This window comes from Podarcis erhardii, assembly GCF_964252035.2.
Source record: "Podarcis erhardii genome assembly, chromosome: 2".
Lineage (NCBI taxonomy): Eukaryota > Metazoa > Chordata > Lepidosauria > Squamata > Lacertidae > Podarcis > Podarcis erhardii.
Genome location: NC_138498.1, coordinates 89532927 through 89557497, shown reverse-complemented (window position 1 = coordinate 89557497; position 24571 = coordinate 89532927). Strand labels below are relative to the sequence as shown.

The window sequence follows — 24571 nt, the reverse complement described above, 5'->3', positions numbered from 1 at the left end:
TTGGCTCCACACTCTGGTATGAAGCTCACTGTATACCCACCCATGCATAACTCACATAGAGTTTACTGCAAATAAGTACAGTATGCATATGATGACTGTTTTTAAAGGTGAAATGAACGCTGTTCAGTGTGCAACTACTGTGATGAAATAGGCTGTGGCTCATCCCTGCCTGCAATTTGGGTCATGTGATGCAAAAGCCACAATCCTCCTAGTCTTGGAAATGTTGGGTGAATGTCATGGACTGGCTGGGTGCAGAGGAATGGTGGGGAAAACCAGCCAGGGAACCCTCAAGGGAAGAAGGCTCAGAGCCCAGGGATTGGTGGTAGGGTGGCAAAGAGTAGTCAGGGGGGAAAGAGACAGACGATTCGGAGGAGAACATGTCAGAAACTGAAGAGGTAACATGGCTTAGTGAGTTTGGAGAAATGGAAGTAGGAGAGTGGAGTGAGGGACGTCGACAAGCTCCCCTCCCCGCTCATCTCCCAGAACCAGAAGAGGTATGAAAAGGGTGGAGGAGAAGTTAGCTTTTCAGAAGCGCAGTCTCAGATTGCTTGGGAAAGGCCCTGGGGAGGAGAAGACTTAGGCAGATGTGGAAAGGCCGTCTCTGCACTGCCTCATAGGGGCAAAACTTACCAAAGAAGAGTTGCTGTGCTCATTAGGCCTGGCACTCATATGCAGATCCTGTTTTTGCTAATGAAGACTTGACTTCATTTATTCCATGTGATTTACTGCTGGCTCGCTCCTGGCAGTGAGAGAGCTGAAGTACTCCCAGTAAACTCTGTATATAACCAGAATCTTTCTTATCTGTATTATTTCTTCACTTTCTGCAGCCTGATCCCCAATACCTGAAGGAGCGTCTCTCCCTATACTTGCCTGCCTGTGTCTTAAGATCTTCTGCTGCAGTCCTACTCCAGCTGCCTTCCTTAGTGTTATGGAATCGCAAACAGGAGGGCCTTCTCAGTGGTAGCACCATTCCAGCTTTGAAATACCTTCCCTAAAGAGACTTGCCTAGCTGGCACCTGCTTTTTGCTCTTTTCAGTACTGGGTTAAGATGTTTTTATTTACCCAGGCATTGCATGATCCCTCAGTCTACCCTGCAATTCTGCTGTCTTTTATTATGGTTGTCACTGTTAGTATTTTATTGTGCTGTGTTAGGTTTTTGCACTTGGAATCTGAAGTGATGAAGGTGGTACAGAAATATTTTAAGCATTTTTAAAAAGGTTTTAGATGTGGATTCCCCCCCCCCCAAAAAAAACCCCACCTGGTTTTAAACTATATTTCCTTGTTTCTGATCCACTGGATTTATTCTTAAAGCGTAGTTTGCAGCCATTCAGTGACCTCGACGGTCTTCATAACGGGGAATTCCACACAAAGAATAATACAATTCATATACTGGGTGGAACAAAACATGGAATTTACCCTGGCAGGGGGCGAACAACTTGTTGATATAAATTTGCAGACCAATTGGATGGAGAGTATAAAAAGGACAATTGTTTTGCTAAGATTATTTCCAGATTTTCCAGGCTGTTATGGGCCAACACAACAATCAAGAGCTGGCTATTCATAATAGGAAAAAAACATAGAATGAAAGAGAGCGATTCACAGATCAGTTACAAAGGCATCAGCCTACTGAAGCCAACAGCATTGCACTGGTGTAACATGGCGTGTGGAGGGTGTGCCTTGTTAATAGGTTTGCTGTTTCCTCTTCAGCAGAATTTCACATATAATGATTTCACATGTTTCGTGATAAATTGCTTGACTTTTAAGGAGATTTACAGAAAAATGAAATTCTATATAAGAGGCAGCAAAGAAACAACAAGAAGTAGCAATATTAAGAATGAGAACTGATACTCAATAGATATAATTCTGCCACTGATTTTAACTCTCAAAGCCTGAATATAGTCTTTATTTAAAATAGATTTTTCTAGCATTCAGTTTTCTGACTATAAGCTCACTCTGAGTTATTGCTGAACTCATAACCCAGGAGTGAACAAATGAAGACAAAAAACTCTCATATGGACTGGTAACACTGTACATATTGTAGAACCAGGACTGTAAGCATAGTTCTAATTTGTCTAGATTTCCCTTCTCGGGTTCCCTTTTCTTTCATTTTAAAGCCAAATTATTACTTTTCCTTTATTTGTGTTTGGCAACATGACTTAATCATGAAACTTGAATCAAGGATCTTTACATTTTAGTTTGAATTTCTTGCCAGTCCATTGTTTCCATGGAATTCTTCACAACAAGGACAAGGAACAAGTTTCTAAACAAGTACAGTACAGGAGAGAACAAGTTGGCTTTTCAATTTGTGGAATCCACGAGAGGACACTACCCAGTGGTACAGTACATGCTTAAAGGCTCAGGTGGAACCGCTGGAATCTCCACTTAAAAGCAGGAATGGGGAACCTGTGGCCTTCAGAGGTGTTGTTGGACTCCAACTTCCATGAGCCACAGTCAACATGGCCAACAAATAGTCAGGGATGATAAGAGCTGGAATCCAACATCTGGAAGGCCACAGATTTCCCAGCTGTAACTTGAAAACATATGAGTACAGAGCTGGGAAAGCCTTCCACTTGAGCCACAGCCAATCTTAACAGATAGACAATATTGATCCAGGTGGGCAAGCAGTCCCACAGTTTTATATGTCGACAGTTGGAAAACGTTTGTACTTTGGAAATGAGATAACAAGTCAAAGGGTGGTGCATTGCCACCTACAGAACAGATCAAATGATGTACTAATGTACTAATGCAAAACATGCCAAAGAATAGGAAGCTATCTCCCAGTACACATTTTCTGAGCCCGTCACTCCAGTTATTTGACTCCATGGTGAAGAACCAATATTTTGGACAGTGTATCTGAAAGTGATGTCCAATGGCAGAATAGCCACTGGCAGAGAGGCTGAGGAAATTCACTTGTACTAGCACCACGTATCATTGCCTCATCCCTTTCATGACACATTGCTTCAGGCTCTTCCCTGCAATGGCCTGTCCAGCACTGGCTTCACTATTCCCTCAAAAGGAAAATAAGGACAAAACTGGGAGAGTGCTTTACCAGGAACAGGCACCACTCCTTGAACAGGGTCTGTCCCTGATAAACAGGGGAAATTGGAACATCTGGAAATGGCATGGCGTAAAGTGAACTGAGCTTCAAGAAAGCTACTGAGGCCTAGTCATGGGATCTACTTCCTGCATTGGTAGACGGTCTCCACTAGAGAGAGCAAAGGAAACAAAGATGCAAGAAGGAACTATTCTTGCAATATGCTGTTGCTTTGATTATGTCCTACAGTATGTGGGGTGATGCCCCAATGACAAACCCAGTCCAAGCTGGTAGAAGTTGAGCTTCTGGCCTGTAGATCATGGAAAGGTGTTTGGTGGCGATAGGTCTAATTGTGCTTACTTTAGGCCTTTGAAGAGATAACCCCTAATTAATCCGACCAATTACCCAAGCGAAAGGGTCCTTTTATTGGCTCTTTAAGAGGGGTCCTGGCAAAGCAGACCGTGCCTCTTAAATACATTCTCCCATCCATTAACTCTAATTGGTCCATTAAGATAAAATTAATTGTTGCGTGCCAGTGAAAAGCCAATATTAAGGGGCTTTACATTAAACCCCCATGGGTCCCATCAAAGCACAGTTCTTGCAGGATAATTAAAAGTGGACTGTATGCTATAAATAACTGTGTCGGATTGAACAACAGACCATAAACTATTGAATTAGATTTGTAACAACTGCAACTACAACACCCAAAAGCAATTGCATTTTTAATGCTATGGGATATAGGCACTGTGTATCATTAAGTAGCAAGGAAAAGAAGATTCACGGGCTGCCTCAGAGTGGTAATGCACCATGCCTCATCCAATAAATCTTTGCAATAAGAGTCGGCAAACAGCATATAGAAAAGATAATGCATTCCTATGCAGGATAGAAGAGGAGTTGGTGATTTCTAATGTGAACATACACTGGCCATATTCTCATTCTTCTTCTCATTACAGGCAATACCGGACTAGTTTTGCAGGCTGATGAACTCCTTTCCTATCTGTAACAATTTTTGCACTCTGGTGACGGTAGCAGAAGAGACAAATATTATAGCCAAGGTAGTATACAGTCAGTGTTGCTAATGACACCAGGAAGGAATAAGCGATAATATGCTCTAGTAGTTACAGCTGCTGTTGTATACGGCAGTGTTTTGCTTGGATACCACTGGTTGTGATAAAGGAACAGCATCACGTACACAACTAATTGCTACTGGCACATCATGCTACCTTAGGCATTAGCTGGTAAAGGGGAATCCACACAGACACGTCTCTGATTATTACTGCCAGTATACCAATAATGGTGATGGAGTTACAATTTAGCTGATGTGATCCCGTGAATGCACATACAGTGGTACCTCGGGTTACATACGCTTCAGGTTACATACGCTTCAGGTTACAGACTCCGCTAACCCAGAAATATTACCTCGGGTTAAGAACTTTGCTTCAGGATGAGAATGGAAATTGTGCTCCAGCGACGCAGCAGCAGCAGGCGGCCCCATTAGCTAAAGTGGTGCTTCAGGTTAAGAACAGTTTCAGGTTAAGAACGGACCTCTGGAACGAATTAAGTACTTAACCCGAGGTACCACTGTACATATATACATAGTGCTAAACTTTTAAGAAACTACTGCATGAGGGGGTTAAGACTATAGAGTAAGCTGTCTTGTCAGGCTTAGCACCTTGAGAGGAAGGATTACCACTTGGTTCTCTCACTTCCACCATGTGAACCCTACCAGCAAGGAGGTCCAAGCAAATTACCGTATTTTTCGCTCTATAAGACGCACCAGACCACAAGACGCACCTAGTTTTTGGAGGAGGAAAACAAGAAAAAAAATATTTTGAATCTCAGAAGCCAGAACAGCAAGAGGAATCGCTGCGCAGTGAAAGCAGCAATCCCTCTTGCTGTTCTGGCTTCTGGAATAGCTGCGCAGCCTGCATTCGCTCCATAAGACGCACACACATTTCCCCTTACTTTTTAGGAGGGAGAAAGTGAGTCTTATAGAGCAAAAAAATACGGTACTTAGAAACTCTTACCATTTCGGCACCTATGTTATATTGCCTGTCTCTTCTTTTTGCTATATTAGGGTATGAAACTTAATTTTTGCAAATTTATTCAGTGATGGGACTTAAAATAAGTATTTTGGGTGTGAGAAATTCAAATCTGCTATTATTTTTGTGATTTAACTTGGTAAATCTATGTTTGATGAAGAAGCACATAAACTGCTTTTGGAAAACCATGGAATTTTATTTACCTTCTGAAAGGTGATGCTAAATATTAAGAATAAGAATATATAATATAACTGCATGTACTTGGCAATCATTTTTAATTATTTCTATGCAATTTTACACACATTTTACCTACCAAGTAAGACAAAATTATATTAATTTAACCAAAATATATTTTGTATTTCCAAGTACTGTGGAATGCCCTCCCATCATACGTCAAACAGATAAATAACAATATGACTTAAGGAATACATCTGAAAACAGCCCTGTACAGTTAAGTTTTTAATAGTTGATGTTTTGTTGTGTTTTTAATATTATGTTGGTAGCTGCCCAGAGTGGCTGGGGCAACCCAGTCAGATGGGTGGTATATAAAAAATAAAATGATTATTACTGTTATTATAAGTTGTGTTACAACTTTTAGCACCCCTCATTTTTGGAACCTGAAAGCTGAAAAATTCAACATGCCCTACTGTGTCCTGCCTTTGAAGCATTTGTAAGTAAACCATTTTTAACTTACCAAACATGTGGTCTTTTTCTATGCTAAGGGAAGTGAGGAACTTAGAAGCAACATAGAAGGAGATATTTTAAAAGCCTAACAGCCTATATTTCCATGCTTTACTTTGCTGCATGTTTCGCGATTTTAAATCTCTGCTGGGATTTTAAATCTCTCACCAATGAGTACTTACCCCAAACCTGGATCCAGGCATTCAGGGAATATTAATTTTCTTTTACCACATCCAGTATCCATTATTCAACCAAACCGAATTAACCAGCACAATATTCAGTGGTATTTTTCTAGAAAATGAAGTGCTGGGACTCACCATGAACTCCTCCCTTGTTCTCTTATAATGTCAATGGCGCCTACCTGAGATGTGAGGAAACTAAGTTCTGTCAGTTCCAGCTGAAAAAAAGTCCTGACACATCCCTTCCAACTCTATAATTCAACAATGTTCCGCCCTGAATATTGTTCATCTTTCAGTCTTTGGTTTCCTGATTTTATAAGGTAGGCTTCCCTTGCAACGTTCCTTATGATCACAGGATAAACACTGGGCGAGGTATTTTGCTCCAAGAAAGCTTTCTGCCTAAATTGTACTTACTCATGGATAAATTGGCTCATGTTTTATGCCCCAGTCTGACGTTTCAAGTGGCAAGCTGACAGCAAATGCCCTCAGCCAGGAAATCAGCTTGAAAGGGAGGAATTCAGCCAACAATTCCCACGCTGGCACTCGGCCTTGCTAGGCAATCCTGGCAGGCTGCCTTCTGGTCTAGTTATAAGAGGAACCCTGTGGATCCGACCAAAGAGGCATCTAGTCCAGCTTTCTGCTTCCACATTGGCTGACCAGAAACAACTGGGAAGTCCACAGTCAAAATATGTACGCAATAGCAGCACTCTCCCATTCTTGTGTGCCAGCCTTTGATATTTGGATGTAGAATGCATTTGACCCTAAAAATCCATCACAATCTTTTCCTTCATTAATTTGTGTAGCCCCCTTTTAAAGTCTTGTAATTCGCAAGAGCAAATTTGTACAAATTTGCCCTAAATCCCCATCTACTTTAATGGGATGAGTCCAAATTCTAGTATGATGTGCTTGGGGTGCGGGTGGGACGGCGTCTCTCTGTCTATTTTCTGTACACCATGTATTATTTTATAAGCATCTGTCATGGCACCTACTTACTGTACTTCTATCCCCCCCACCACAAGCCAAATGTGTCTCCTTTACAGCCAAAGAGCTGATAAGACACAGCCCTGCTGCAGCACACTCCAAATGATCGCTCTTAGTGCAAATCTATATCTTAATATTCAACATGGGGAAGGTGCTGAAAATGGCATATCCGCGTCAAATTATCTCTCACTCTTCTGTAACATGGAGCACTCCCCGCACGAGCTGACAACCATCACAACCTGTGCATTTCCTACCCTTATTAGTTGTAGGCAATGGTGTGCAGTGGGGGAGAGGAAAACACACCAGACCATTATCTCATTATGATACAGGAGGGGGTGAAAGAGGATACCATTCTTGGCAACAGACCCATGGCCAGTGTCATGCATATCTCTGCCCTTAGGCAGGTTTCTTCCACACTACAGAAGAAGAGAAGAAGAGTTTGGATTTGATATCCCGCTTTATCACAACCCGAAGGAGTCTCAAAGTGGCTAACATTCTCCTTACCCTTCCTCCCCCACAACAAACACTCTGTGAGGTGAGTGGGGCTGAGAGACTTCAGAGAAGTGTGACTGGCCCAAGGTCACCCTGCAGCTGCATGTGGAGGAGCGGGGACACGAACCCGGTTCACCAGATTATGAGTCCACTGTTTTTAACCACTACACCACACTGGTTCTCTACAGACCTTTTGTGGTGCATTATTTTTCCCAAAACCAGCTGGAAGTGGAATTAAACCGGAGGTTCCACACAGCACACAAAAGACCACTTATTATCCGAGAGTGCCCTTTGTCCCACTGCCAAAACCCTTCAGTAATATCTGCTCAACAGTAAGTTGCAGCCAGCAAAAATTCCCAGCAAATTCTTTTCGTGTAGGTTCAACCTGTTTTATTGCTTTCTGATGAGCTTAGGTAGGGGATTAGCAATGAATGGCCTATTAATTACTTCTTGACTAACCTCTCTAGGACTTCCAGGTGGGAACTTTTCTCTTTTATTTTTTATGTCATTTTTATAGCAAAGTAATGCTATTTCTCTATTGGGGGGGGGGTGATGTAAGGAAACTATTAATTAAAGTCACCTCTTTTTCCAGAAACAGTAACTGACAGTGGGGCAATTAACAGAGGCTATACAGAGGTTGAATCTGTAAACAGGAAATGTTTAATCAAATGTGCAGGAGCCCTTAAAAACCTCAGTAGTGTTTTGCTTATCTACACTAGACAGGGTGGTGCTGCAATGAAGTATAACTACCCTTCCTTTTGCCACAATTCAGATATTAAAAACCAAAGGAGGACAGCACAAAAAACCATTTGAATGCAATGGAAGGACAACATCATCAGAATGCTCTGTAAACACTTAATGAATGAAGTTTTTCAAAAAGTGAAGAAACTTAGGAAGCCAATTTCAAAGGAAAGGGCCAGTGCGGAAACAACCATAGCATGCAGACCAGGACTTAACAGAGCTGTACAGCCAGGGCAGGCGAGATCCTACAGCAACATGCATCAGATACTGCATTGTCAAGGGGAAATGTAATATATTCATTCTTTGCTTCTATTAACTCAATTTCCATTCCACTACATGGCCCATTTGAGCTCTCAGGGTGGCTAACAGACAATAAAACAACAATAAAAACCAACAAAATAAAATACCAATTAAAAGAAGTGTTGCCAAGATAATAGTAAGACAGATTTGCAGTCACAAATAGATAGTACTGAGCTGTGGAATGTAAAGCTCAGACCTAAGGAAAGGCAAGAGTGACTTGCATCAGAAAGCTCTTTCACGAAAGCTTGAAAAGTGCACATACAATATGCTCACAGCTGAAACTCCCTCATGCTCTAGAAAGAGGGTATCAATCTGGGCCCCATGTTTTTATGCATCATCTGCTCCACACCTCTAGGTAGTTAAGGAGCGTGGTGGTGAAGATGGGAAAAGGGCTAGTTCTGCTCAAGAGTAGACCCACTGAAATGAATGAATCCCAATGAGATATGCCCATTAATGTCATTGGCTCAACTGAGTAGGGCAAACATTTGAATTAGTCCACCATTTGCACCTTTTCGTGTGTTTGTTATACATTGTGTGAGTTATGAAGCATTTCATAACTAAAATAAATAAATAAATAAATAAATAAATAAATAAATAAAATAATTTATTATTTGTACCCTGCCCATCTGGGCAGCTTCCAACAAAGATTAAAAATACATTAAAATGTCACACATTAAAAACTTCCCTAAACAGGGCTGCCTTCAGATGTCTTCTAAATGTCAGAAAGTAGTTTATTTCCTTGACATCTGATGGGAGGGTGTTCCACAGGATGGGAGCCACTACCGGGAAGGCCCTCTGCCTGGTTCCCTGTGACCTCACTTTTCGCAGTGAGGGAACCGCCAGAAGGCCCACAGAGCTGGACCTCAGTGTCCGGACTGAACAATGGGGGTGGAGACGCTCCTTCGGGTATACTGGGCTGAGGCTGTTTAGGGCTTTAAAGGTCAGCACCAACACTTTGAATTGTGCTTGAAAACGTAGCCAGCACATCTGGCACAGTGGTTAGAGCATTGGACTGAGACCTGGGAGACTGAGGCTCTAGCCTTCACTCAGCCATGATGGTCAGGGGCCTGTGGATGTTTCTTAGCCTAAGCCTACCTCACAGGGTTGTTGTAAGGTTATAAAGGGGAGTGTAAGACCCATGTCTGCCACTCTGAGCTTCTTGGAATGAAAGTGGGATACAGACAACAGCTTTCAGTCAGTTCGTTTAACTTCGATCGCAATGATTGCCATTGCTGCAAATTAGTCCCTTTCAGAATAAGTACAAGTCCTGAATATCACCTCTTTTTTTTTTTTTACTTTGAAACCAATTAGCTTCTAGTGACAGCTGACAATCATCTCTGATTGTGCTGACAACTGTATAATAGGAGCCATAAACACAATTGGCTATTTGAAAACGTTAAAGCAGTACAGTTTTCATCTTGTTAAAACTGCCCAGCGCTCTCATCTACCTAATATTTGGAATGGCCTCATCATCATCCCCAGAATTCTGATCTCTTATTCAATACTCCACCTTTACCCACAGAAGAACTATCTCACCCCCTGCACCAGACTATTGGGAATTCAGTGCTAACTAGTGTTATAGATCCCACGAAGTGTTGTCTTCTGTTTTGAAACATAGGAGTCACTCCCATAGTTCTGATGGAGAACGGGGAGATATCAGCAGGTGGGGGGACCCCAAGGTTTACAGAAATACAAACAATATTTTCTGGGGGGATATGTAGGTGGGAACACAGCCCCCAAACAGGACCAGGATGAATGCTCAATAGATGCAGAATGCAGACTGCCAGGGGCAGGGCAGAAAATCAGGAGGGAGGGACAAGGGGATAAAATAACATGAACAGGAAAATTCTACATTGCAACATTTTGTTCAGGTTCCACATGCACAGACTATAATCCATACAAGACTGTGTGACTTTTCAGAGACAATGGACAAAAACCTTCATCCATCACCACCACGCCTTGCCACTGGAGAGAACCAAGAGCTGCCTGTGCAAGGAACAGAAGGAAATGACCTTGTACTAAATCTAACAAACGCTCCATCTAGTTCAGTATTGTCTGCCCAAACTGGCAGCAGCTGCCCAGGATTTGAGGCAAACGCTACCTGAAGACCCTCTCTCCTGAAATTCCCGACAGTGAGTCAGGTTACTCGTGGGGAGGCCATTACAACAGAGGTATTTGTCTTTCTTTCTGAACACACTGCTTCCCATAATGTTGGGATTTCCCTGGGAAAATATAAAGTCTAGAATGATACTCCAAAAACAAGAGGTGAAAGGCAATATGCTGCTAGGCCACATCATGCAGCAGAAAACTCATCACTGTGGGGCCCATAGGCCTTCTCCACACAATGTGACTAACTACTTTTCACGGAAAGAACAACCTTAATGGCATTTCTAATGCTGCATTACCAAATTATATTTTAATTATTAATGCTAGTTGGCTAAATTTTGGGTAACGCTGGTAACTGCCCTTCAGGGGACAATGTTCCAGTTACTAAGCCCCACGTCAGTAATTGAAAGGAAAGATTATCTCTTGCATGCTTTCATTACCGAGTTCTTTCACTATCAGTTTGATGGAATCTAATTAAAAAATATTAGCCAAGATATACCACACCCACCCGCACAAAGGCCTTTATCTCACTTTTCTTTTCTGAAGAAAAGAAATTAAAAACCGAAATCTTCTCTCTGACCAGTTGTAATAAACCCCTGCAAACACTGGGGCTTCCGAGGCATCTAAATGGTGTTGTAATTTGTTAGTGTTTTTTGATTCTATTCATGTACCTCAATACAGAAAAACCATCGTAATGAGGACTAGAGCTGGTGCAGTACAGAGGCAGGTAAGAGACTGAGGTGTAAATCAGGAAGTCCCCAGATCACATTCTGTCTCTAGTATGAACTCGCTGGTTGATCTTAGACAAACCTCTCACTCCTAGTCTTCATTTCCCAATTATAATACTGCCTCACCCTACAGGAGAGATGAAGATCCCACAAGCCTCCTGATGTTAATGCATTATATTAAAGAAAGTGTGTATAGAAGTGAAAACAGTGTTTGTACAGAGTACAAAATTTCTTTCAATATTAGGCATAATTGCATACAAAACTGGATATATCTGGAAGAATGAAAGAAAATGTGGGAATATGGGAGTCAGCAACATCTGGAGGGCCACCAGTTCCACACTGCAGCATTACATAATGTTGTAAGGCTTGCAACCCGATAATAGAAAGTGCTATACAAAGGGAAGTGCTTTGAACACTTGAAAGCGCTATACAAATGTTAAGTATTAAATATATGTTTGCAGTCATTATTTCATTCCACATCCTGATATCTTAAGAATCCCTTAAAGCCTACATTTCCCATCACTTATTACGAGAAGTGAACATTGGCTGGTGGCCACCATTTCAACACACAGCCTGGAAGAAATATGGGCGTGATGCCACATGATCATGTATTATGTTAGTCCCAAAGAACCCTTAGTGGGGAGACTGTCCTGGACACCCAAACAATGTACTGTACTGGACACCCAGCTCTGTACTGCCTACACCAGTGATGGCCAAACTTGGCCCTCCAGCTGTTTTGGGACTACAACTCCCATCATCCCTAGCTAACAGGACCGGTGGTTAGGGATGATGGGAATTGTAGTCCCAAAACAACTGGAGGGCCAAGTTTGGCCATCACTGGCCTACACTGACTGCCAACCACTCTTGAGGGTTTTGAGCAGCATTCTGTCCCAGCCCTACCTGCAGAAGCTGGGGGCCCAACCTGGGATCTTCTACGTATGAGGCAGATGGTCTACCGCTGAGATGTAGCCCTTCCTCACTGATTTCAGTGGGTCTACTCTAAGCATGACTAAGTCTGGACCCAACCCACAATGCTTTAATTGTAGCAGGGTTTTCCAGAACCATAGAGGAAATCATTGTCTCTTGTCTTCTTTTTATCAAATGGGTGGTTTCATCCAGTGCTTTTTTTCTTAAAAAAATGTTTAAGGGTACTCTCATTTTCCTACTCATATTGAACTACTGCTCCTCAATGAGGCCAAACTTAGATTCACAAAATGTTTAGGGGCATGGTGTACCCCTGCATCCTCCAAGAAAAGAAACAGCACTGGTTTCATCTGTTAAGTCTTTTTTATAAAAAAAAATCAAAAAATCAAAAGCAGTTGTCATTTTTTCCCAGAGTACCGCATACATAGAAGCAGCCTTGAATACTGTGCTGAAACTTCCTGAACCAGTTTTGATTGGCTTCCCCTTAACAGACCCATGCTTCCATGGGAAGTTCATAAATGTGTCACAGCCATTTGCGTTGTTCAATATTTTTAACTTTTATCCGCAAGGAACACTCTGAAATTGCACTTCACTTGACAACAACAAGAAGAAGAAGAAGAAGAAGAAGAAGAAGAAGAAGAAGAAGAAGGCATATCAGTTTTCTCAGTCCAGATGCAACCACCGAAAGTGCCAGAGATAAACACCTATAAAGCCATGTTTGTGTGTTCAGATATGAATTCATTTCTCTGTCTATATACTGCTGCCCAACCAAGGCTACCAGACTGATAATAATGAAAAAACAGAATGGTGCATCCATTGACAAGTGAATCTAACTAGTATGATTCTTAAGATTTTTCTTTGGTCAGGACCCCAGAAAAACATGTTAAAATCTATGCAAAAAATTCAGGATTCAAATTTAGCTCTTGGAAGGCAAGACAGTTTTCACCCACATCCAAGGATAAACTACATGTGCACGATGTGCACGATGTCTTCTATTAGTACTTATTTATTTATTGAATTTGTATACCACCCTTCATTTGAAAATCTCAGGGCGGTTCACAGCATAAAAACACAAGAGAAACACACACAAAATGCATAATAAAAACAAGGGCAAGAACAAAACAATAACCCCCTTTCCACAAACACAATTAAATAGATATAGGATCCTTGATGTTACATGGATGTGGAAACTGGTCCTCCAGATGCTGCTAGACTACAACTCCCATCATCCCTAATTATTTACCATGCTTGCGGGGGTTGATGGGAGTTGGAGTCCAACAACATATCAAGCAGTGCTTTTTTCTCAGGGGGCACTCAAGGGCACACAGTACCGGCACCTCTTTTTGTTATTGTTAAAAAAGGTGGCATTTACTGTAACAACTTAATGGTGTGTATCAGCACCTATTTTTCTAGGAAAAAAAGGACTGGCCTTAAGGATCACCAGTTCCCCTTTCTAGCTTTATTATGTCAGAGTATTAAAGCGTTCTAGTTTAGCTGTGCATAGTTCAGCTGCTAACTGAAGCCGTGACCCAAGATTATGGGCAACGTACAACAAATGGTAAATAAAGTGAAAATCCCATTTATTTATTTTTATAGAAATGTGTGTGAATGTGTCACTGGCTGGTTGACTTGACTGCCACCATATATAATGATGAGTTTGGCTAGCCCATAATAGCTAAGGATATAGATGCTTCTTTCCCACACAGTTGTCCTTTCCTCCTTTTCTGCCTTGACTGGTATGGGGGCAGATTTGCTTTCAAGTTGACTGGTGTTTCCTCTGAGTTATAAACCTGCGTGGGATTGTTAAGATGGAATGTCAAAGCAAAAGAAATCTTTGCTTTGATAAGAGAAAACTAGTGAAATTAAAGGTTAGATCAAGATAGGGGTCCCCCCCCCTCCAAATGATCAGAAAGAAAAAAGCCTCACTGATGTCTCAGATCTCACAGCTTTGGATGTGTTTTTCAAATGATTCGAAAACTGTCCCAAACATTGATCATGATAGACTTTGGTAAAAACAGTGAAGTTAATATAGTTTGTAATGGCTGAGTTTGGGGGAAGTCTACAGATTAATCCTTTAGCTTTTGGGAGCCAAAACTGGCCCCGTAGAGGAGCAGATGAGAATAAGGAGTGGCATAAAAGCAGGTAATGTAGAATGCAGTGTGGGAGCTAAGGAGGCAGGTAATGGATGAGCCACAAGCCCCACTGAAATGACAGCATCTAAATCAAACAAGCATGCAGACACATTATCCAGGATAAAAACAAGCAAGATTCAATCTAATCTCTGTCGAAATTAAGAAGTTCCTTAAAGTGTGTTATGAGAAAAAAAAACTGCTCCTTTTTCCTTATGGGGTACCCAAGAGCCCATATAGAGTCCTTTTGTAGGTTCTCTATCGGTAAGAGAAAATAACAGAGACCAACCAGAGGATATTGAGAAGCAAAGCAGCTAGTAAGCCTGATCTTTATTAAAGCTGTTGCAACGGGGTGTTCCCCCCCCACACACACACAGGAGGGGAGGTGGGACCCCAAGCCATGCGCACAAGCCCTTATATAGACATTTTAAATGACCCACCCAGGAGTCCAAGACCACCTCCAGAAACATCATACACACATCACAGAAGGGGTGTAGCCCCAGACCACCCCCCCAGATACATCAGAGAAGGGGCGGAAATTGGGGTGTTTTGTTTCTTCCTGTCTGCCAGGTTACCTGATTGTATTACCTGGGCATCCTGTCCACTTTTTGTTATGATAACTACTCAGTTCCTAAATCCAGATCACAGGTCACAGGCTCACACCCTATGCATATCTTAAATGTGCCCTTAAGACAGGAAAGAGACAGTGGGGAGATTTCCCATTTCCTTCAACCTTGCAGAGAAATATTTGAGGTCATTTTGGGAGAGAGAAAATGGTTTCAGGACTTTTCTGTGGGTTTCAGACATGTGCTTTACATATTTGTATGTGTTTGGTTGGTACATTTATGAACAACTATTATATATATATAAGACCATTATAAAACTCTTATAACACTAAGCTTTGGTTTTCCTAGTGCTTCCATATATGAGGATCTACGAACCAAGCATTTAGATTAGGGGACACTGAAACTTTCTAGCGACTCGCTTTTAAAAATATATACTATGCCTTTTAAAAATACTGTATTCTTCCCACTCTTCTATAGAGAGCATTTCCTGAAAAAGGGAGATAAGCCCAGCAAAGTTGAGAATAAGCCTACAACTCCCAATACACAGGAAGCCTAGCTTCTCCGGTCAAGGCTAGCAGGCCTTACATAAATATGTGTTACAATACCTTTCAGTTTCCTGGCTGGTAGGTTGCTGCTTGTTGTTCTCGAAGGCTGTAAAACTGCTCATATCCACATAGCCGTCATTCTCGTTTGCGGCAGATAATGCCCTGCTAGGATCTTCAAAAAATTCAGTAAAGGTCCCAGCCCTGGTTGGCCTTCGTGGGGGTATTTGTATGTTTTCATAATCAGAGTTCATAGCTGGGATGTTCTCATAGTCAGACGTATCAGCATTAGGAAATGAAATAGACCTGGGCTTAGTTAAAGGAAGGGGCATGAAAGGAGGCCTGGAGCGATCCTCAAAAGACTCCACCCGTGACACACTCCTACTAAAGGTTTTGGGCGTCCCTTTTCTTTTGCCGTCCTTGTAGAAGAGAACAGTTGGAGACTCAGATGCCCTCAGCTTGCCGGTCCGTGATATCAGCTGAGGGGAGCTACTCAAACTCCTCCTGTCGAGTTCCATGAGTCTGGAAGGCCCATGATAACTAGACTCTGAGGAGGACCTTGAAGAAGAAACATGAACGTCCACATGGACTTTATTTTCCGTCTTCTTCTTGAACTTTAAGGTGAGGAACTTCTTGAAAGAGGACTTCTTTTTCTTGCAGTACTTATCAGGAGAGTCATTCTCAATTAAAAGTGAAGGCGAACTTTTCGTTATTGGCTTCTTGGTGATACAGGCAAGTTCAAAGGGAGGTGGAATATCCACAACTGAGGACGGGGTGGAGACCCCACTGGATGGAAGGTGATTCCTCTGGGAAAAACTACCCGAGGAACCAATGACGCAAGGCAAAGAGAGGTCTTCTGTTCTGTTTATTCTATTGTAATCCAACATGGAGGTCTCACTTTCTCTATATACAGAGACAGGGATATCTCTGCCTTCTACTGAAAAAGATCGAGGGTATAAAACAAAGCGCCTTGGCTTTGCAGGTAGGGCTCTATTCAATTCCATTGTCTTTCCTTCTGACAGAGAGAAGCTATGCCTTACATCTTCAGACATGGTGGAAGCAGAGGCTGAGGACTGCAGTTCAGTGTCTGGGCCTGTTTCTTCTGGAACTGTTTCTGGCACATACCCAGGCACTTTCCCAGAGAGGGACCTTGTTCTAGTAACAATGCTTTTCCGATCAATGGAGAGCAAGTGGTTTTCACTGTCCATTGCCCCTCCCTCTCTGAAATCACTTGAACTATCTCGGACACCAGCCTCCCCCATTTCTTTTCCAGCACAGAGGATTTCATTTGCTGAAGGCAAGCTGTCTCCCAATACGTATGGGTCATCTAGGGAGTCACTGCTGATTTCTCCATCATTATCAGGAACAACCACCACTTCAGGGACTGCTGAAGTTCCATCAATCACATATTCACTGCCTGAGTCTATTTCCGTTTTTCCGGGGTGGCAAACTTCCAGTTCTCCTGTGGACTGCCAGGTACCTTCAGCTGTACCTTCATCAGGTGTACTTGGGGCAGTATCTTCAACACTGCTGTGATCCGCCGCAAGCATTTGGTTATCTGATTGTGTATCTTCCAAAGCACACTCACTTATGCTGTGATCTCCAGGTAAAACATCTGACTTGGATCTTTCTGCCAGCTGCGAGCCAGATTCGAGCTCATTAACTTCTTGAAGGCTGATGGGCTGGTTATCACTTTTTATTTCAGTCCCTTCTAATGGCAAATCTTCTTCAGAAGAGTCAGGAGCATCCTCACTGCACTTATTTTCAAAGGGAATGATCTGGCAGCTGTCGTCCATGGTCTCTGTGTCTACCACTTCATCCTTTTGTTCTTTGGAGTCTTCCCTTGTATCACATGCTGCCTCTGATGTTTCCTCCTCGCTCTTCATCTCAGTGGTTTGGTAGCCATCATCTGTATTTTCTTCCTGTTCTACGCTTGTTTCACATTCATCCTCTGGGTCTAGTTCCTCCTCCTTTTCAGCACCGGCTTCATTTGTGGCCTCCCCCAAAGTCTCTTCAGGATCAGGACCAGCTTCATGTAGTTCTAATCCAGTATCTACTTCTTCAGAATCATTAGCAAGGGGGTTGCTTAGGCTTGCACAAGCATCCTCTGCAAACTCTGTTTCTATATTTGAGGCTGATTCATCCCCATCATTATCCATTGGGCCCATTTCTGCATCAGCATTAGACTGCTCCTCTTCTAAAACCTGAGATAGACCTTCCTCTCCTGGAGCCTCATAAATTGGTGACTGATCCTCTGAAGATGATGTTGGCACCTCTAAATGCTGTAAAATAATATCTTCACATATGGCATCATTCAAAGCCTCATCTCCATTCAAAATCTTATTGTCCACATTATACTCATTATTATCCTTTACCAGATGTGGTTCTTGGAGTGCTTCATCAGACTCATCTGCACAGTTCATCTTCTCCTCGTTGGCATCAGTTTCACAATCCACCTTGTCATATCCACCCTCAGAAGCATCCTCCTTTTCAAGGGCTTCAGCGTTGCCAAGAGCTTGAATTTCAGATGGTTCAGTTTCATTGTTCTCCAATAAATTTATTTCAAGATCACCAATGTCATTGCTGTGGGTACAGCCATCCTCTTCTTCATGTGCTTCCTCAGGGGTGTGCAAGATCTCGTTCTCTGCTGATTCTTGCTCATGTTCAAAGTCATAGACTTTATCAATCAATTCATCTTCAGAAATCACTATGTATTCATCATCAGCTTCTGATCCTAAGAACTCTGTGTTGTTGCACTGGTTTCCTTCATAAAGCTCTCCCTCTGGTTTTCCATTGGTACATTTGTTCAAGGTATTGTTGGCATGAACACTGGATCGCTGTAGAATTGATGGATCGTTGTCAGCAGAGATTTTTGGCTTGGGAGCAATGGGTGGTTTTGGACCTCTAGACATAGAGTTTGAATTGTTAAGTGTGCCAGACCTTGATAGCGACGGAGGAAATTTGGAAGCAGCTATGGAAGCGAGATGACTGAGAATCTTTGGTTTTGGTGCTAATGGTGGCTTTGTAAGATCTGGAGAAGGAAGGAAGAACAGGAAAAGCTATATTAGCAAGCTTCTATATATATTGAGTTATTAGTGCTACAGTACTTAAAATATGGAGATATAAAGTCATTGATACATCAGTTTAGATTGGTGGAGAAAAAATTGCCCACATCCCCGAAAAGGCATATGGTTGATCATCGTGGGAAACTGGACACTGGACAATATATCCAACAGAGCTCTGCTTAACCTATGACCCTTCCCTGCTGAATGCAATTGCCCAGCCATATACTTTGCCACATGCTTGGAAACCCCATCTTTGTTTGATAACAAAGCTGTGTGATATTCATTTGAATGAGTTACAAATTAGATAAGCCTTATAGTTCATATATTTATATTTATAGATATAGATATAGTGACTGAATGTGGCAATAAAACTATGACAGCAGCATTCCCTGGATAACAATGACCTGTTTTATACACAGCACTAAACTGTGGTTTGTTTGATGATCTGAACCCTATCCAGACTTAACTATGGTTCACGTACTGCCAACAAACCATGACCTGAAGCCATAGTGGGCTGTTGGGTTCCAAAACTTGTTTGTTTTAACTGTGGTTTGTGCAAATTCAGCAACCTTTCATAACCATGACTTGGCCGCTCCCAACCCTCATCCCTGATAATCAGTAAGCTACAGAGACATGTAGTAAGAGCATCGGGGGATGGACGGGGACCAAGCCTTTACAAAACAAGCCATGGCTTATTTGGCTGTCCGTGGGAATTGTGGTTAGCTCATGATTTGTTAAACAAGCCATGGCTTTGTGTTCCATGAGAACCATGCCTATAAGATTACCTGTTGGCAAGGTTATTTTTACAGTTATCTTTAAACAATGAACACAAATTATGTTTAATCAACTGATAAACCAAAACTCTTACTTCCACTGACTACCATAGCAAACAAATCCAAAGATATTCCAGTGGCAAGTCAGTCAATAAAGAATAATTGTCAATAAATTGTGGGCGTTTCATTAAAGAACTGCTCTCCTGGGGAAAGTGATGGGACTTAAAAGTGCTCGACTTTGGCTAAATGAAGCGCCTCCCAATGGCTATGAAGTGGGCAATATTTGTGATCAAGACATGAGTCTGGAAATGGTGTCAACACAAGTTCACCTTCCCCAAATAATTCCTTCTGTTGTTTTGCTTCTTCTAAAGAGCAACACAATAAGGGTAAGTCTCCTTGGCGAGCAGCTTTCATTTGCTTTAAAGTTACTGTTGGTGCTCACAAAAGCTTTATGATGGATAGTCTTGGCGGCTATTGACTCTGTTTTAGTTGCAGAAGAGGAGGGAATAGTAGCTTTCTTTGCCACACCCCAGAGCAGGATATCACAACAAGACTTGTTTGCTTTCTGCCAGCTTGAGATATACAAGAGTATTCCTGTCCTTGTGGGCTTATAGCCGAATAAAGTATTATCTATCTATCTATCTATCTATCTATCTATCTATCTATCTAAGAGTATTCCTGCTGTTCCTGAACCTTGTTTATTATCCCAAATCACAATTTGGTGTGTGTTTCTCTTGCATTGCTGTAATGCCACATAAACAAAAATCCAGTTTATGACGGCTTTTGATTGTTCAAACACACTTGGGGAGTGCATGCCATTAAACCCTCCATCCCATCAACTCAGTTAAATACAACTACACCCGTTATAACAACAGCTTAAGAGATTTGTAATGCTTGGGGGAGGATGAGGAAAGGGTTAAATAAAGGGGAAATAATCCCTCCCAACTTGCCCAACACATTTTGCTTACTTTCTGAGGCTGGTAGTTCTCCATGACTATCCCTTAAAAAAACCACACCCTTTCTTTAAACAATATAGATTATGGGAAGGGTTTTTAGGAAAAGGTCTTCCCCAAACTATCTACAACAAGACAGCCATCTCCTTGCTGGATCATGTAGCCAAAGAGATGCCTCTAGGAAGCTCAAAAAACAGCCTTCTCTTGCCATTTGTGCCCATTTTTCACATAAAGGCTGTCTCTAAGTTCTATTTTGATATCATAGATCGGGGTCAGCAACCTTTTTCAGCAGGGGGTTGGTCCACTGTCCCTCAGACCTTGTTGGTGGCCAGAGTATTTTTTTTGGGGGGGGGGGATGGGGAATGAAAAAAAATCCTATGCCCTACAAATAACCCAGAGGTGCATTTTAAATAAAAGGACACATTCTACTCATGTAAAAACACACTGATTCCTGGACCATCCGCGGGCCGGATTTAGAAGGCGATTGGGCTGGATTTGGCCCCCGGGCCTTAGTTTGCCTATCCATGTCATAGATGATAACAGCCATGGATCCTCCGTGTATTTGTCTAGAACTTTTGTGATCTCAGTAGCTGGAATACAACGCCTTTATCCATTACTGTTTCTCTTTTTAATTTACGGCTGTATAGATGAAGTCGCCAATACATAAGTGGGCACTGCTGTCTAGGAAAGAGATCCATGAACTGGAATGCATCCAGAGGGGTGTGCCAAAGATAGTTAGAAACCTAGGGACTAAGTCCTACAAGGAGAAAAGGTGTAAGGAGTTGGAAAGCATGTTGAATCTGGAGAAGAGACAGGGCAGGTGGTAACCCTTCAGGTTTTTTAAGATAGTTATGTAGTAGATGGAGCAATTTCTACACAACAGCCATGTTTAAATATCCGAAGGACTCTCAGCTGCCTCTTCTCTATCTTCTCCAGATGGAGTGAATTTTTCCTCAACTGATTTGGGTCCTACCTTATGAAGCAACAAGGTTCAAGTGACAAAGGAGATTTTGGCCGTATGGTTGACAGTGGCCTTGCCTTCCCTAGAAGATTTTAGACAGAGGCTGGATGTCCACCAACCACGGATGATGTAAGAGTAGGTTTCCTGCATCAGGAAGGATGGATTAGATTACCTTTGAGGTCCCTTCCAATTCTACTATTTTAATTACCAAACAGGATTTAAGCTTTTGACTCATCTTTACGAGACGTATGGGAAATGAGCAGCTTGCCACAAGAACTTTATCAAAGGTTTGAACCAGATGGTACGAAAGAAGGGAGCCTTTGGGGAGCCATATGCAGCCAGATTCACACAGTGTCTCACTGGCATTATCCAATATTCCACATTCTAATATTTCTAAGAGTGCCATCTTCCCATGATTGCAAGATCTTTAATTGTTATGACCTGCTATTGACTAAGCTCATTTTAACCACTTTCCCATTTCTTCTGAGTACCAGTGATCAGGGTGTGCATGTGTAAGGTAAGCAATCAAATAATAATAATAATAATAATAATAATAATAATATTTCTCCCAGGACAAAGTATCTCAGTGGCACTTTTGTTGGGGGCAGTTTCACCCCCAATACAGGTTTTCCACTGTGACTTTGTGAAGGACAAAATGTACAGCACCATGAAAAGCATGTAGGCTTTTAAAATGGTAAACATGCCTGTTTGTTTCAAAGATCTGTCACTGGGCTGCTGGGTTGAGAAGGGGGGTGGATCAGATCAGAGAAGAAAAAGACACCCTGTACCTATGGAAAACTGTTTTGGATCAGACAGTTTTTCTTGTGTTTCTCCTCCCCTTATTGTTTGAGGTTTCCTTGTCAGCATCTGTTTCTTCCTCTGCTTGTCCACTTTCCTCTGGGTGAGACTCTGTTCCAGCAGAGCTACATCCCTTTTCGGAAAGTCCATTCAACTGCAATTTCAGAGCCTCAAAGAAATTCTCTAATGAAGAGGCAAGCAATTCCCTGCCTTCCCTGCCCCCCAAAAAGGTTGAAGTGATAATTTTAGGATTTTATTTCTTTATTCTTCCTCATATGGGGCTCATCCAGACTTACTACTGTGCCAAGTTTCTAGTCTATGCTTTAAAGCGCCATGTCCAGACCCTTTTTTAAAAATAAAATAAAATTGGTCCTGGTGTTTTCCCCATGAAAACTCTCTCTTTTACCGCTGCATTGGTGCAAACAGCAATTCATGGAAAACCTGAATTGCTATTTGTTCTGATTCAGTCTTAAAGAGTGGGTTTCCATGGGGAAAGCACTGGAGCAAAACAAAAAATATAAAAAGGCACTCGGACCCAGTGCTTTAAAGTGAGGGCCTTTGCCTAGGAAGTGTAGGGCAAAAGTTAAGTGTACATAAGCCCATGGTGGTAAAACCTCTGTTGCACAAATTCACATCATGGATCTGCACAATTATGCAAGGAACAGATCTGCAAAGCAGTGCCCGGACTCTAAAGTAGTCATATCTCAGAATGCAAACCCTATTTGTGTTGTTCTGAATGTGGAAACACAGCAGAGGGAAAGTACACAGGACTTTAGGAGAACAGAGCAGCTCAATCATCACAAATGCAATCACTTTCAAGATATCCACAAGTCAACTGTCTTTGCATAGTGCTCGATTCATCTTGAAAATGTGCCCTAGGAACCAACCCCAGTAGGACTATTGTGGCTATGCATTGTAGGGGAAGATCCAGTGCCACTGGGCAAGTTGTCTTTCAGGTAGTCCTGGAACACAGTTGGAAAACCACCACTCTATAAATCATAAAAAGAGCAACCTCTGACATCTATCTGACACATGGAAGAGGGAACAAGCTTGTTTTCTCCTGCTCTGGAGGGCAGCACTTGAACCAATGGCTACAAGTTACAAGAACTCCCTTGGGAGGTTGTGGGCTCTCCTTCCTTGGAGGTTTTTAAGCAGAGGTTGGATGGCTATCTGTCATAGATGCTGTGACGGACAGCAGAGCCGGACTAGGTTCTGGTGATGCAGTCCCCCTGAAACTCCACCAGAGTGCTGGAGCCTCTCGCTGATGGGCTACAGAGTCAGCTAGCCACAGAGTGGGGAGGAACAGCACTTTAGGGGGAGGGGAATAAAAGGAGCAGTTTCTGAGGGAGAGAGTTAGATAGGGCTGCATTTAAGATGAGATATAGGGCTGGATTTGAGAAGAGGGTTAGGATTTGATTTGAGATGTTTAGAAAGGTTTCAGGTTGGGAGATAGGGAGTGAAATAGGGAGAAATGGTTCTGAGTTATACCATTTGGAATACCTCAGGTGTGGGATTGTGAAGAGAGTGGGTAACTGCGGAGAAGTGCCCCTCGCTCATGAACCAAAGTATTAAGTTGTGAAGGAAGCAGTATGGTGCTGAAAATATTTAATTGTAGTATCTAAGTGACAGAAACTGAATTGAGCATTTTACCATCTATTCCAGAAAAACGAACATCTACCACCTGAAGTGTAACAACTGAAGTTTAAGAAGAGCTGAGCCCATAGTGTTGCATTTAAGCCTGAAACATCTTAGAGCTAGTTAAAGTAAACAAGTTAACTTCTACCTGAAGGAACTCATTTCCTGACCCACTTTGTTTCATACTTTTCGTTGTTGTTTAATAAAACTTTTCCTATTTGTTCATTTTCTGCCTGAGACTCTAATCATCAAGTTTTCCCTCACACAACTCCCCCACTAGACAATCTGTGGTAAATTGTAGAAATTAGTGTAATTGGTGTTCCTTGAGGTGGGTGCACTATAATTAATTGGGGGCAGTTAGCAGGAGTAGATCCGCCATATTATTAATGGGTGGTATTAATTGGGAGGATTCACTACAGATGCTTTAGCTGAGATTCCTGCATTGTAGGGGAGGTGGGGATTGGACTAGATGACCTAACTGTACAATTCTATGATCCTAAAGACTATAGCTGCAATCAAGTGCATTATTAGGAATACTTGAGTCACATTGACTTAAGTCTGTACCTCTCCTATGATCCCAAACCAAAGGTCCACTCCAAATGGGCTAACATATTCAATTTGTTCCTGTGGGTGGTTTGTAGAGACATTAGAAACAAAGAGTCTCTGAATTACTACGCATAGGCACAATCCATAAAAATTAAGATGTGACTAAGTCCCAGTGGCTGCCGTTGTGGGTTAAACCACTGTGCCGCTTGGGCTTAAAGTGAGATGAGCACCGCAACCCCAGAGTTGTTCATGGCTGGACTTCATTGTCGGGTCCCTTTACCTTTAAGTCCCATTAAAAGTCATGGGCCTTTAGTAGGGCTGGCATCAGGGGTAGTCACCTGCCAATGCACTAGGAATCTGCCAAACAACTCACACCTACAAGATGACTACTGCTA

At 42.1% G+C, this 24571-nt stretch overlaps 1 protein-coding gene across 5 annotated transcripts in view; it reads right to left on the bottom strand.

Annotated features, from left to right (window-relative positions):
* Positions 1–24571, bottom strand: part of FGD5 (FYVE, RhoGEF and PH domain containing 5) — a 130767-nt gene that overhangs the window by 103778 nt on the left and 2418 nt on the right. For all 5 annotated transcript variants that reach the window (XM_081852282.1, XM_081852283.1, XM_081852280.1 and 2 more), the window contains exon 2: positions 15509–18476. In XM_081852282.1, coding sequence (XP_081708408.1) covers positions 15509–18476 — 2968 coding nt within the window. The remainder of the gene's footprint in view (positions 1–15508; positions 18477–24571) is intronic.